This window comes from Hemicordylus capensis, chromosome 2, assembly GCF_027244095.1.
Source record: "Hemicordylus capensis ecotype Gifberg chromosome 2, rHemCap1.1.pri, whole genome shotgun sequence".
Lineage (NCBI taxonomy): Eukaryota > Metazoa > Chordata > Lepidosauria > Squamata > Cordylidae > Hemicordylus > Hemicordylus capensis.
In genome coordinates, this window is record NC_069658.1 from 275,215,438 (window position 1) to 275,229,329 (window position 13,892).

Genomic DNA, 13,892 nt, shown 5'->3' on the forward strand with positions numbered 1-13,892 from the left:
CACTTACATTTATATACCGCTCTATAGCCGAAGCTCTCTAAGCGGTTTACAATGATTTAGCATATTGCCCCCAACATTCTGGGTACTCATTTTACCGACCTCGGAAGGATGGAAGGCTGAGTCAACCATGAGCCCCTGGTCAGGATTGAACTTGTAACCTTCTGGTTACAGGGCAGCAGTTTTACCACTGTGCCACCAGGGGATCTTTTGATGTTTCGTAATGTATACCAGAAGATTGATGTTTCGTAATGTATACCAGAAGATTCCAAACAATGATGTTTCGTAATGTATACCAGAAGCAATTCATTTCTTTTCTAATAATCCTAGGCTCCCTATTTCATAATAGCAAAATCTCCCAGAAGTTCAGGAACTGACTATCTAAAGGACTGCCTTTTAGGAACATAGGAAGCTACCTTTGAAGTCAGACCACTGGTCTGTCTAGCTCCATCAGTGCCTACAACTGGCAATGGGTCTCCAAGATTTCAGGCAAGAGTCTCTCCTGGCCCTACCTGGAGATGCCAGGGACTGGACCTGAGACTTTCTGTAGGAAAAGCAGATGCTCTACCACTGAGCTACAGTGCCATCCTAGCCTCCCATTATTGTGGCCACACATTAGATAACTTGGGTAGAATGTTCATCCTTAGTGCCAACAAGCCTAGCAATCCAGGATACATTTCTGCAAGTCCAATCTTTCAGATCCATTTGATAGTGTAATTCCCAAATGTCACAAAGGTTTGGATGGCTGAATAAATGGGAAAGTTCTTTAAAGAGAGACCTGGGCAGCCTTTGATTTTGCCATATTTATGACTGTTGTCTTTTTTTCTCATGGTTAATTTGTAACCAGAGACTCTTCCAAAATTAGCAAACAATGAAAGTAATTCCAGAAGAGACTTGCCCTGCTAACTGGGCAAATAGGCACCATTTACCATGGTGAATATTTAGCAGGGGGAGAGTAACTGGCCCTATCCACCCACAGCATGTACCTCCAGTGACTGTTGCTGGTGTCTATCTTGTGTTTCTCTTTAGAATGTGAGCCCTTTGGGGACAGGGAGCCATCTTATTTATTTATTATTTCTCTGTGTAAACCGCCCTGAGCCATTTTTGGAAGGGCAGTATAGAAATCAAATTATTATTATTATTATTAATAATAAATAGGGTTTGGAATACACAGTATTAGACTGTCTGAATACATTGTGGCTTTATGTACTATATCTTCTTATTAAATCTTTGATTACAGAGTTGCTTCAAATTGTGATGGCTAGCAGTTCAACTGAAAGTGGAAAAAGGAGGGGGTGACTATGGGCACCCATACCATGTACTATATGCTGTAAGTTTGCACAGGTGATTATCTACTGCAACCTGTGCTGTCAGTGGCAGATAGCTTATATTCACAGCGGTCACTATTTCTAGACCTCATTTGGCTAGTAGTTCACATCTTGTTCCATTCTATCCAATCAAATGCCGTTTCCACATCAACTGATATAGCCACAGTAGGGTTTGCAGAATAGAGTGGCAGAATGAACAACATCTATAATCCTAAAAATGTTACCCAACAAATGTCTGCCTAGCATGAATCCCAACTGGTCAACATGGTAGCCTTTGAACTAGTATACATAACATAGCAGCAAATAATTTAGAGTATTGATTTATCATGGAAATTGACGTATAACAAGCTGGTACTCTTGGGTCTTTGCCCATCTTTAGAATAAAATATTGTTTTATTGTCCTGCTATATTGCAAAAGTCTGTGAAGTGGCTATTGCATCACTCAATAAGTCACAGTTGAGGAAGAATAATGTATTTAAAATGTTTACAAAATTCTGGACCAAATCCATTCAATACTTTGTTGTTCTTCGGTCATTTGACAGATTCTTCCAGCTCCTTTATTCCAATGGGATGATCAAACTAATTAGTTTTCTCAAATGTCAGTTTGGATAATGGGATCTTTTTGTGATAATGCTGAATCCCTTTCTTGGGCAGGGGATGTTCATAACACTATAAGTTTATTAGTAAAGTTTGCAAAATCATTATACATTTCTTCACATCTGTGATCAGGCCTGTCTTTGCAGATTATAATATGACAATCATATTGCAAGTTTGTGTTCAGGAAAGGTCTGTTCACTTTTGATTATGATTATCAAAATCATGATTATGATTTTGTGAAAGTTAATACTTTTGTGCCTGCAGCAGCTGTACCTTTGTACAACAATCACTATTTTGTTGTATGTTCTTGTGGACTATGCTTTTTGCGTTTCTTTCATTCTCTCTCTGTTTCTTGCTGCAGCTGCCAAGATAAATCACCTACAGCAATGGTTTTAAATGTGTCCCAGGCCAACAACAGGATCCCAGGAATTGCATTATCTTTGAATAAGCACAGTAAATTGCCTTTGGTGTGGGAAGTTCGGGTAGTGTCTTGTAGTAGAAGGGTGTTAAGCTTCCAAATCCTATTATTAGTTTTCAAGGTTTTGTCTAAGTGGTAACAAAAGCGATGCATGGTGTGATCCGGTAAGCTGAATAATTATCATTACTCTGTTAAGAGTTTGAAACAAACCACAAATAGATCCTGTGATATGAGTTTTATGTCTTATTCCTGGGCATTCCCATAAAACATTCAACTATAAGACCTGCCTCCAAGATGAAGAGCTTCAAGAACTGCTAATAAAGTAATTTGGAGGACTCTGGAGACTCTATCCAACTGATTGACAGGACTGTCACATCTCTAAATTTCTCTAGTGTTGGAAATAAAATTTGAACAAATTAACATCATCATGTGCTAAGAACCAAGCCAGTCCCTTTGATCAGAGTGTCTCTCCCATTTTTATCTAACAGATTGTCAGTTATATGGAAATTCAAATTTGAAGCTAAAATACTAGTAACTCTCCTACTTTTTGAGGATCCTGCGGCTATCAACTGTTCACCAAACCATGGATGGCTGAGCAATTTCCTATCACATTTTGGTTTGTATGCTTCTTGGAACAACAGAAATGCAGGTCTGTCTTTTGAAAAAGTCTGAGTTTCTCCCCTCTCCCCCAATTTGATGTGCTTTTCTCATTTCAGGAAATCAACCCAGGTGTGTTAATCATTTAAATAAGTATGTTAGACTGCAAAGCAATTCTTCCAAGCTTCATCCCCTTTGTATGAAGGATCTTATATGTATGAGATAGAATCTTATTTGTATAAGATCCTTCCACAAGTTCTCACTAGTGAAGAACAAGAAGAAACATCAATCACGGAAACTGTTTGAGACACTACCCCTTTTTATACACACACTAAAACAACCAGCAAACAAATACTACATCAAAAGAAAAGCTGAGGAGAAGAAGGGTCTCTGCTAAACTCTCCTGATCATTCCTCAATTTTTGTCACAGAGTGGTAGAAGATACCTGGCACTGAAGGCATGATCAGAAGTAGGGTGAATGGGGATAAGCAAGGAGATGAGATAGTGGAGTCTAGTTTCTGCCATAATATCATACACACTTGAGTAATATGCCATCCATTAACTAACCAATCAGTGGTCCCTCTAATTTTTTTCATCCTTGTCTGGAGTGAGTTTTGTTCTGGGTGGCAGTATTAAGGCACTGTGTGTGCACATGCATTCAAAATGGGGCCTTCCTAATTCAACTTGAGCAGGATCTAAAATTAACTGAGTGGACATCAGAAAACTTGTGAGTGCACGCACATGTGCACACCTTAGAGGGAACAGTGTAACCAATATATATGAACAGTGTTACAATTCCTGCCCAACTGAGAAAAATAATTGTGCCCCTTCTGTTGCTGTTTTCTGCTCTGGGCTCCACCAACACAATATAGTTAACTGTTAGTCTGAAAAGAATAACTATTAGTCTGAAAGGAAATCTCCTAAGTTCTTTAGGTCAGCTTTGCACAAGGACTCTGCACTGGACCACAACATTGCTCTCTGCCTCAGTTTTTCTGAGGATAAATCTTGGGGGGAAAAGTTGCTCTCCTTGGAAAGAAAAGGCATTTGATCATCTTCGGAGTGGGCGGTATATCAAATGTTTCTAATAAATAAATAAATAAATAATCATGAACATATTTGTGAATTTCTTGTTTGTTCTCAGATAATATAAACTTTGGTATAATGTCCAATGGCTTGTAGCATCTGAGTTTTGCGGTGGAGAGAATAGCTCATATGCACCGTTTCAGTGGCAAGCATGTCTGAATCTATTTCTGGTCACATTTCAGCTAACTACTCGCATTTCAGCTAACCAAATATGGAATGATTCCATATACCCCCTTCCCTCATCACACAGACTGCCTTGGGATTGTTTTAATGAAAGGCAGTATACAAATTTAACAATAAATAAACTATAAATAAATAAATATTTGCCCCCTCCACTTGTTAAATGGCAGTGATGTGGATGGACTTCTTGTCTGTCCCACTACTCAAGTGCAGGATGCCACTGTAGTTATATTAACATGAGTAAATGTTTGCTGTCTCAGCCATGCATATCCATACATTAGCAGGCCTAACTCATTAGCAATGCAAATTAAGTCCTCTTCAGACATTACTCATCCCTGTGGTATTCACGCTTACAGCTGCAAAAGTGGGGAGCAAGTCCCGCCCAGGTGCTGTCACTCACCCCCTCCTGCCAGGTGCTCAGTTACAGACATGTTTGTTTGAAGGGGGATCACTGTAACTGTGATGGCCACCGCATCTGTGAGCAGCAACCTTGGGCAATTCAAGTTGCTACTCATGAAAGTACTGGCCATCGTGGTTACAGCGCTCCCCCATTCACACAGACAGCTCTGTAATCGTGAGCGTCCAGCAGCAGGGAGGGAATGATGGCTCTGGGGTGGGACTTCTTTTCCACTTTTGCAGTTGTAAGTATGAACACCACAGGGATGAGTAAAATCTCAAGAGGGCTATAGATGTCTCTGGAAATCTGGCATAAGACTCAAGAGGATTCCTCTTCCTGAGCCTGGATGCCAGGCACCATCTGAATTATTTACATATCTGGAAATGAACTTGAGTTGAAATGTCTGACACTTCAACAGGGATCCTGGTAAGGGAAACGCTATTCTTATAGACCACAGCCACTCCATCTCTGCACCCATGGGTCCCTCACCTGCTCCTCAAAAGAGTACCCTGGAGTGAGAAGCTGGGACCATATTGGGCCACCAACTTCCCTCAATCAGGTTTCTGTTATACATACCAGGTTGGCTCCTTGGATGGTTTTTGATTTGTTCTAGACTGACCTGACATTACAAAGGAGCAAGGTGAGGTTCCATGGATGGTTTGCACTGCTCCCCAAGGTCAAAGAGCTGGCAGGACAGCTGGAAGGGGAAACAGCTATTAGATTTCTGATTCCCCTTCCCCTGTAACGGTCCTCTGACATACCCAAGTTACTTCTTCTGTTCCCCACCACCAATAGAATTGATGATGGCCACTCTGGGCAGATGGTATGCAGGGACTGCTGAGTCACTCTTGGGCCCCAATCCTATACAGACTCCCCACAAAGCAGCCTCAGCCAGAGACCACAGTCCCACAGGTCAAGCAGGGGCTGGTAGGTGGTCTCCCCACTCCTGAAAGCAGACACTCAGTAGCAGCAACAGACAGCCAACACCAGTCTCCCACCCTGGGGTCTGTCCGAGATGCAGGTGGTCTCTCCCTCTGCTGCAGGGCTTCTGGCTCTGCAGCAGAGGTCTTGCTTGGATTCAGCTTCAATTTATTATTCCTCATCCAGTCCATTACTACCTGTAGGCAGGCATTAGGTGGTGGGGGGGTAATGCCATTTCCTGATGATGTAATGGATAAATAGATTTGTGTGTCATCAGCATATTGATAACACCCTGCTCCAAATCTACTGATGATCTCACCCAGCAGTTTCATGTAGGTTTTTTAAAAAGCATCTGAAATAGGTTGTAGCTTGTCACTTGTCCAATAGGATTCCCATTAATTTGCCATCTGTGTTGACTTCTAGCAAAGACCATGATTTTAGTATTATTATAAATAATTGTTAAAAATCCATCATTGCGATGAGTGGCAAGTGCCCTTAGAAGACACTTTAAAACAATAATTGCCCTCAATAGAAGTACTGCTAAGCATCTGAAGAATCTCAGGGTTCTTAAGAATACAGTTTGAAAATCAGTCCGCTATCCACAATTTTTTAAGGACTGAATGATGTATTGTTCTGTTCCAGTCTCCCTTCCCACAAGCATCATTCAGATATAAAGTTATACTTGAATTAAACAGTGCTACAAGTGAGAGTTGCAGCATCTTGTCAAGACTTCTCACTTTCCAGTTCAATGGAAACAAAGCACACTTGCACATGCCTTGTTTCTATAAATGCACAAATAAAGAGAAGCTGAATATATCTGAATATATCAAGCCTTCAAGTCTTTGATCCCCTTCGATTCTAATTATAGTGAACATCACTGCAAATACCAGAACAAATAATGAAGTAATAGACTGATGTGTCAAAACTCAGAAGTTTCTATATGCCCTCCATCCTCATAATGTTTTGCAGGCAAAGTTAACAAAGAAACAGCCCAACATCAGCATGAGGGGAATATTAGGCAGGAATCCATTTCACCTTAGAAAGTAGTTACAATCGTGTTATTGGTTAAGATTAATTTGCCATCCTTAAGTTTTCAAGAAAGTGGACACTTCCAGCATTTTGGGGGCTCTGATACACTTGAGGGTGGGAAGGAATGCAGACCATATGTCCCCCATTTTCTCTGGAGATCAGAAGCCGGGTTTGCGGCAGTGAGGCAGTGATGGTCCTTGGTTCCTGGATTTGAAAGTGCAGAAATATTGGATTTGGGCCCAAACACCATCCATGTTTAGGGATGGTGCACTAGTTGATTGACCAGTTACCTATTATTTGACCACCATAAAGTCATGATTCTGATGATGTTTCAAGAATTGACCTGCCAACTACTCAGCATAATTGCCCTTACAGGAGACTTTAAAAATAAATGCTGTTACTTTGCTTCATTTCTATTTTAATTTAGTTAACAATGAATAAATGAATTAATGAATGAAACTCTAGCCTGATGCTCCAAGATAAAAGCCAATGAGAAAAACTGTTGAATGAAGTTTTGAATATCTGAATTGATAGTAATATGATAAATTCAGAATTTGGGTAATAATAAGGATGAACATAAAATTCATTTGTATCCAAACTGTTAACATTCTCAGAGGAGAAAATGAACCAAATTGGTATCAGCTGATTAGAAGGCTAGGGATAGAGTACCAAATTAAAATAACTGATTATTTCTGTTGATTAAATAATTTTGTTGGTATGTGATGGAAGGATGAAGAATTAGTGAACCAAAATTAATATTAACTGATGGGAAAGTAATAGAATAATCAGATAATCATACAAATGGAGCTTGTGCAAGTTGATCAATGTATGTGTATGCTTCATATCTTCCCTGGTTATAGTACCTTATCCACACACCAAGTCTCCCATTCAAATGCAACCAGGGCAGACCCTGCTTAGCTAAGAGGACAAGTCATGCTGGTCTTGTGGTAGCAAGCATGACTTGTCCCCATAGCTAAGCAGGGTCTGCCCTGGTTGCATATGAATAGGAGACTTGATGTGTGAGCACTGCAAGATATTCCCCTCAGGGGATGAAGCTGCTCTGGGAAGAGCAGAAGGTTTCAAGTTCCCTCTCTGGCTTCTCCAAGATAGGATAAGATTTTTTTTTTTTTTTAAATAGGTCAAGATTTTTTTTATTGAACCAACAAACTACCAAAGCATACAGTACATTGCCAAAGCACAATTATATACAAAGTGGTAGTTTGTACATGATATATCTACAAAGATTTACACACAAGAATTTGGAAACACACAAGTTATGAAGTATATGCAGGTAGTACTGTAACTCGGGGGTGGGGGGCTAAGAGAGATTCCTGCCTGCAGCCTTGGAGAAGCCGCTGCCAGTCTGTGAAGACAATACTGAGCTAGATAGACCAATGGTCTGACTCAGTATATGGCAGTTTCCTATGTTCCTATGTACCTTTTCAGTTTCTCACATACATTAGCATCTCTTCCCAAAGCATCTATTTATGTATGCATATGCACACACTCAAACACACACCATTTCAATCCCCAGCATTTCTAGTTAGGGCTGGGAAAGACCCATGGCCAGTAAGTGTAGACAATATTGAGCAATTTGCATGTTCATAAACATTCAGACGAGGAACAATGGGCCGACTAGGCTATATGCCATCATGTTGGGGATGTGGTTTCTTCAAAAGTGATTTGAGGCAAAGCTCCAGAAGGTTCTAAAGAAGATGCAGAGGCCCAGAATCCTCTTTGTGAGTGTGACGGCACAGAGACCATGAAGAACTACTAATGGATACAGAGGGTTTATTTTAATCAACTCAAGCCAGAGCTCTGACAGCCAACAGCCATATAGTTATGAGAATATTCTATGCGGAGCAGGGAGACCTGGGTTCAAATCCCAGCACACTGTGGGAAGCTTACCATAGGCCAGTTCACTTCTGATCCTAACCTATTTGACACAGAGTTCTGACAATGGGGTGGACAGAGGGAAGGGAGAACACCATGTGTGCTAACATAAGCTCCTTGGAAGAAGAGCAGAGCAATAATGTAATAAAGACAATAAATATCTCCTTCAAATTAAAAGACTGAGGTCTATAGTAAAAAAAATTGCTATATTAATTTGGCATTTTTTGCTATATCAAACATGCTGAGTAAGTAGGCACTCCTGTTACTGAGTGGAATGAATTTGTTATTCTGCATGTTATAAGAAGCAGTAAGCACATACAGAAGAATGCAGGGAGGAAAGTTAGGGTTATTGACCCTAAAAAAAAGTTGCCAGAGAATGGCTGAGAATTCTCTTAACAACACTGTATAGTAACATGATATTACAGAATACGATTGGATATGGTTTAATTAAACTGCTAAAGGATATTTCAAATGTCACAATGGCTGTGTGACCCAAGAACTTCAGTTTGACATCACATTTATGTGAGTGAAAATAATTTCAATGGAAAAATCAATTACATCTCTACAGCTGAATGGTTGTATTAAAGATAGATGACACAGAAGTTATAGTACAATGAAGAAACTGCTGCTGCAGTTCAACATGCCAAGTCCAGTCTCCAGAAGAAACAGCAGACAGAAGGCAAAGTCATAAAGGCAGGTCTCAAACAACATGGGAGGATACATATTTATTTCAGTAGATTTTTTAATCCCAGTTTTCCATACAAAATAATTTAAGTGGCTTAAAATATGTGTATTACTATAGTATAACGCATAATCAATACAATGCACATCATATTAACACAAACATTTATCCATTCTTTATACTTTTATACTGCAGAGATCAATGATCTCTAAGCAGTTCAAAGTAAGTTGCCTCTGAGCCTGGAGGTCAATTTAGCTATCTCGGCCAAAAGACCAAGCTATGTAAGTCTGTGACCATCACATCTTGCAGCAGCAAATGCCAAACATTAATTATGCATTCTGTGTAGAAGCACTTGCTTTCATCTGTCCTGAATCTACTGCCCAACAATATCGCTAGATGACCATGAATTCTAGTGTTATGAACAAAAGACACCAAAGTCTCCATCTTCTTTTTTCTATCACTATGCAAGCTTGGCTGCCCTCCCACCAAGTAAACAAACACTGCCTCCTGTGAAGAGAGAATGGAAACTTACATCCTAACCAGAAGAGACAGCTGACTTCTAAGGACAGGGAGGAGAAACCCCCCAACTCCACAGCTCTAACCAATATCTTGTGGACATTGGCCAGAATATCTAGGAGTCAACTAGTTTATCTTCTGATTGCTTGGGGGTGGTTATATCATTGCCACCCAAGAACAAACAACAACAAATAGAACGAATACACATGCTAGTTGCCACAGCACATGCCACAGCCTAGCTGGGCTGTAGGTTTCCCTGTGATCTTAACAAGAGACAATGTTTGTTTGCTTGGTGTCCTTCCTGCCTTGACTGCCCCAGCTATCCTTGCAGCAGTTCATAGCCCCCACCTCTCCATTACCATCCTGAGGTAGGCGGAAAACTTTGCTTAAAAAAGGAACACCTTAAGAATCAACTCTAATGTTCCACTTGGATAAAGCTTTTCCACCTTAAGACAGGACACTTCTTGGTCCTTGTTCAAGCTCAGCATTTAGAAGGCTTTGGGCTGAATAGGGGCAGCTTCAGCTCTTACTCTTGAAGGAGTGAGCAAAAAGGGGGGAAGGGGGAAAAGGTGTGTATGAGAGAGAGACACTCTCATTCTGATTGTCCTGCTGCAGAGGGCAGAAGGAAGTTTTAAAGGAAGTTAACAACACTCTGCAAAGCTTATCTTGAGAAAGTTGCTGCTTGCCCTGGCCAACTGGGAGCACAAAAGACAGATAGAATGCACAAATACACTCTTTAACCCAAGTGGGATCTCCATGGGCAGAGAGTTGTTGCTTGATTTTTCATGCAGGTTTATATAAACAGTCAATTTGCAGTTTTGGAAATTGATCACCCAAGCTGGGGGGGGGGGGGGGTTGATGTCTTTTTTGGGCTGCCAGCAAGGTGCAATGTGTCAGGTTTTCACCCTCCCACCCCATACAATCCCACACACATCCTAGCCCACCCTTCAGTCCAGGAACTCTCTTTTGAGAGTGAAAGATAGTGACTCAAGAGAGCATCCCAACACCTTGTTCTATCCCCTTGATAGCTGCATTTCCCCCCTTCATCTTAAAAAGGCCCTTATTCTCATTGAGCTATCCACCAGAACCTTAAGTTCTCTTTCTTGGGGAGTTACAGGCAGTTCAGGTCCCATTAGTGTGTATGTGAAGTTGCACTTGTTTGCTACACTGTGTATCATTTTACACTTCTGAGGAGAGCTGGTCTTGTGGTAGCAAGCATGACTTGTCCCCTTAGCTAACCTGGTTGCATATGAATGGAAGATCAGGGGCATAACAATAGGTGGGGCAAGCAGGGCACGTGCCCTGGACGCTACCCCGGCGGGTCACGTGGGGGGTGCCAAAAAGTGGCTTCCCCCCGCCCCCCCTGGATCTCCCGCCAAGTGTGGCGGCGGGCTTGCGGCGGCGATTTGGTGGTGGCGGGTGGCGGCGGAGGGTCACCCGCCGAGTGCGGCAGTGGCTGGTGGCGATGGGCTGGGATGGAACGGCGCCCAGGGCAAGCTCTGGCCCTGAAATGGTGCCCCCCGCCCCCCCCAAATGAATGCGCAGTTCATTCTGTGAACTGCGCAGGCGCGCCTGCACAGCCAGGAAGCGACGCCGGGCCAGAAGGCAGGCTCGGCATCGCTCTGCCTGCACTCCTCGGCGGGCGATCCGCCGCTGCCGCCCGGGCCGCGCTACAGCTCGCCGCCAGCCACCAGCCACTGCCGCACTCGGCAGGCGACCCGCCGCCGCCCGGCACCGCCAAATCGCCGCTGCACGCCCGCGGGCCGCCGCAATCGGCAGACAACCCGCCACCGCCAAATCGCCGCCACCGCCGGCGATCTGCCGCCTGGGGGGCGCCGCCGCGCCCTCACAGGTATGTGGGGGCCGGGGGCCCAGTGGGGCACCATTTCAGGGCCAGAGCTTGCCGTGGGCGCCGTTTCCCCCCGATACGCCACTGTGGAAGATATTCCCCTTAGGAGATGGAGCTGCTCTGGGAAGAGCAGAAGGTTCCAAGTTCCCTCTCTGGAATCTCCAAGATAGGGCTGAGAGATACTCCTGCCTGCAACCTTGGAGAAGCCACTGCCAGTCTGTGTAGACCATACTGATGGTCCTGTTGTCTGACTCAATATATGGCAAATTCCTATGTTCCTATGAGGGGCATTAACACTGGATGTATAAAACTGCAGATCACCACTAACAGCCACTCAGTACCTCAACAAACAGAGGGACACAAATCTCAAAGTCACCTGGGGATGTTTCAGGGAGGAGTATGCATCTTCCCTAGTACCCACCTGTGCTTTCTTGGGGGAGGCCCAAAGACTATGGAATGCATTGGAACTTCTTATCCCCAGCATATGATCAACAAATGAGTCAATTCCATAGTAGTTTTTGCTATTCTTTGCAAATCTTCACATCTTCAGATCTTTCATTTGTGTAGCTGCTCTTGCAAAGAACTGAGGTCACCTTTCAGACAGGGACCAAACAATGTTCCTTTCAGACCATTTGCAACAATGACAACTTCAAGAGCCTATGACCGTTGGATGCTCTCTAACTACTTGTTCATTTTGGTGAACAACAGTGTTGCCTGCTGTATCATAGGGCAGTCAGGGGGAAAATACTCTTCTATCTGTTAAAACGGCAGTGCCTAAACACATCTGGCATACATAACTCACTGCAGAGGAGAGCTGGTCTTGTGGTAGCAAGTATGACTTATCCCCTTAGCTAAGCAGGGTCTGCTCTGGTTGCTTATGAATGGGAGACTTGATGTGTGAGCACTGTAAGATATTCCCCTCAGGGGATGGAGTCACTCTGGGAAGAGCATCTAGGTTCAAAGTTCATTCCCTGGCATCTCCAAGATAGGGCTGAGAGAGATTTCTGCCTGCAACCTTGAAGAAGCTGCTGCCAGTCTGTGTAGACAATACTGAGCTAGATGGACCGGCTGGTCTGACTGAGTATATAGAAGCTTCCTATGTTCCTATAACAAGCAGAGACTATCCTCTTTTCCAACTTGTCATCACGCTTTTTCCACTTGAGTGTCAGGGAATAATTTATTCAACAAGAAGAAAAATTAAAAATCCCATAACGGCCTTGGGCAAAACAAATGCATATGAATTTAAAAATATATAAATAATGTTGTTAGATACAATGTATATCCAGCTCAGAGTAAATGACAAATGGAAGAAACTGGAATTTTAAGTTCCTTTTTCTCCCTACTGCTCATTGGTTGACTGGTTAGACTGCATTATTGTATTGTCGGTAGTTTTATTAGTCATGCTGTAGGTCCCAGTTATGGAACAAAGAGGCAGGATATGAATTTGTCAGATACATGAAATGAACAACTCAAATCAGGTCAAAATATGTTCTGTCTTATCCTTATAAAACTCATTTCTAATGTGAATCTCATCTCTGGGCAAAACAAGAACAAAAACCACAGAATTAATTCTGAAAAAGCATAGTTGTGCAAATCCATTTGCATGGTAAAGTTTTGTACACAGTTTGAGTGTTGTGACTGGCATAGACATAGCAATGAAAGTAAATACTGTGAGCGGCCATCCTCCCATTGCAAAATTTCCTTATGTGAATATAAGCCTAAGTATAAAAATAAGAATGCAACATGTGGAGTGGATTATTTAACGAACAAGTGGGATCCTGGTGGCTTCCAGGCCAAACTGGAAAGCTTACTGGAGCTTGTTAAATACCCTTTGCATCAGGATGTCTTAAGCAGGCCCAGAATTCTGGTGCATGGCAATGACATAATTCATACCCTCCAACTGTCCCCATTTACCATGGACAGTCCCTATACTGGTATCTGTCCCTGGTAAAATCACTATGCCTGTTTTTGCATTTGGGGAAATCACTTATTAAAATGTTGTTTGTGCAAGTCACATGTATGAACACTAAAGCACCAAGCTGTGCAGAGTCTGACATATAACACACTGCAAACATTGTGGGTAGGGGCATAGTAGGAATAATGGAGTAAAGGGGCACAAAAGGCCATGCCCCTGGGCCATGAAGGAGGGGACCATGGGCTGAGCAACAACTCATTCATCTTCTCCCCCTCCTGTCTCCCTGGCTCAGGGTAGCAGCAGAGAGAAAAACAGAATGAGTTAAAATGAAAACTTCTTGTTGCAGCCTATTTCAGCAACCTATAAGCTCTAGTCCTGGATATGTGCTCCTTCCCATTCAGTACATAAATACAGTTGCAGGGTGAGGGAGCTAGAACGGGTCACATAGGATGGAGCAGCTGAACTGGCTGTTCTACTCAGCAGAATGGAA

The 13,892-nt window shown here is 42.6% G+C and overlaps 1 protein-coding gene across 32 annotated transcripts in view; it reads right to left on the bottom strand.

Annotated features, from left to right (window-relative positions):
- MAGI1 (membrane associated guanylate kinase, WW and PDZ domain containing 1) overlaps positions 1–13,892 on the bottom strand; it is a 683,050-nt gene that overhangs the window by 188,385 nt on the left and 480,773 nt on the right. The window contains exon 1 of one of the 32 annotated variants that reach the window (XM_053290578.1): positions 5,217–5,238. The exons of the other annotated variants lie outside the window; for them this stretch is intronic. Within the exon in view, the coding sequence (XP_053146553.1) occupies positions 5,217–5,223 (7 nt within the window). The 5' untranslated portion in view covers positions 5,224–5,238. Of the gene's footprint in view, positions 1–5,216; positions 5,239–13,892 lie in introns of those variants that run through there. 32 annotated transcript variants of the gene reach the window in all.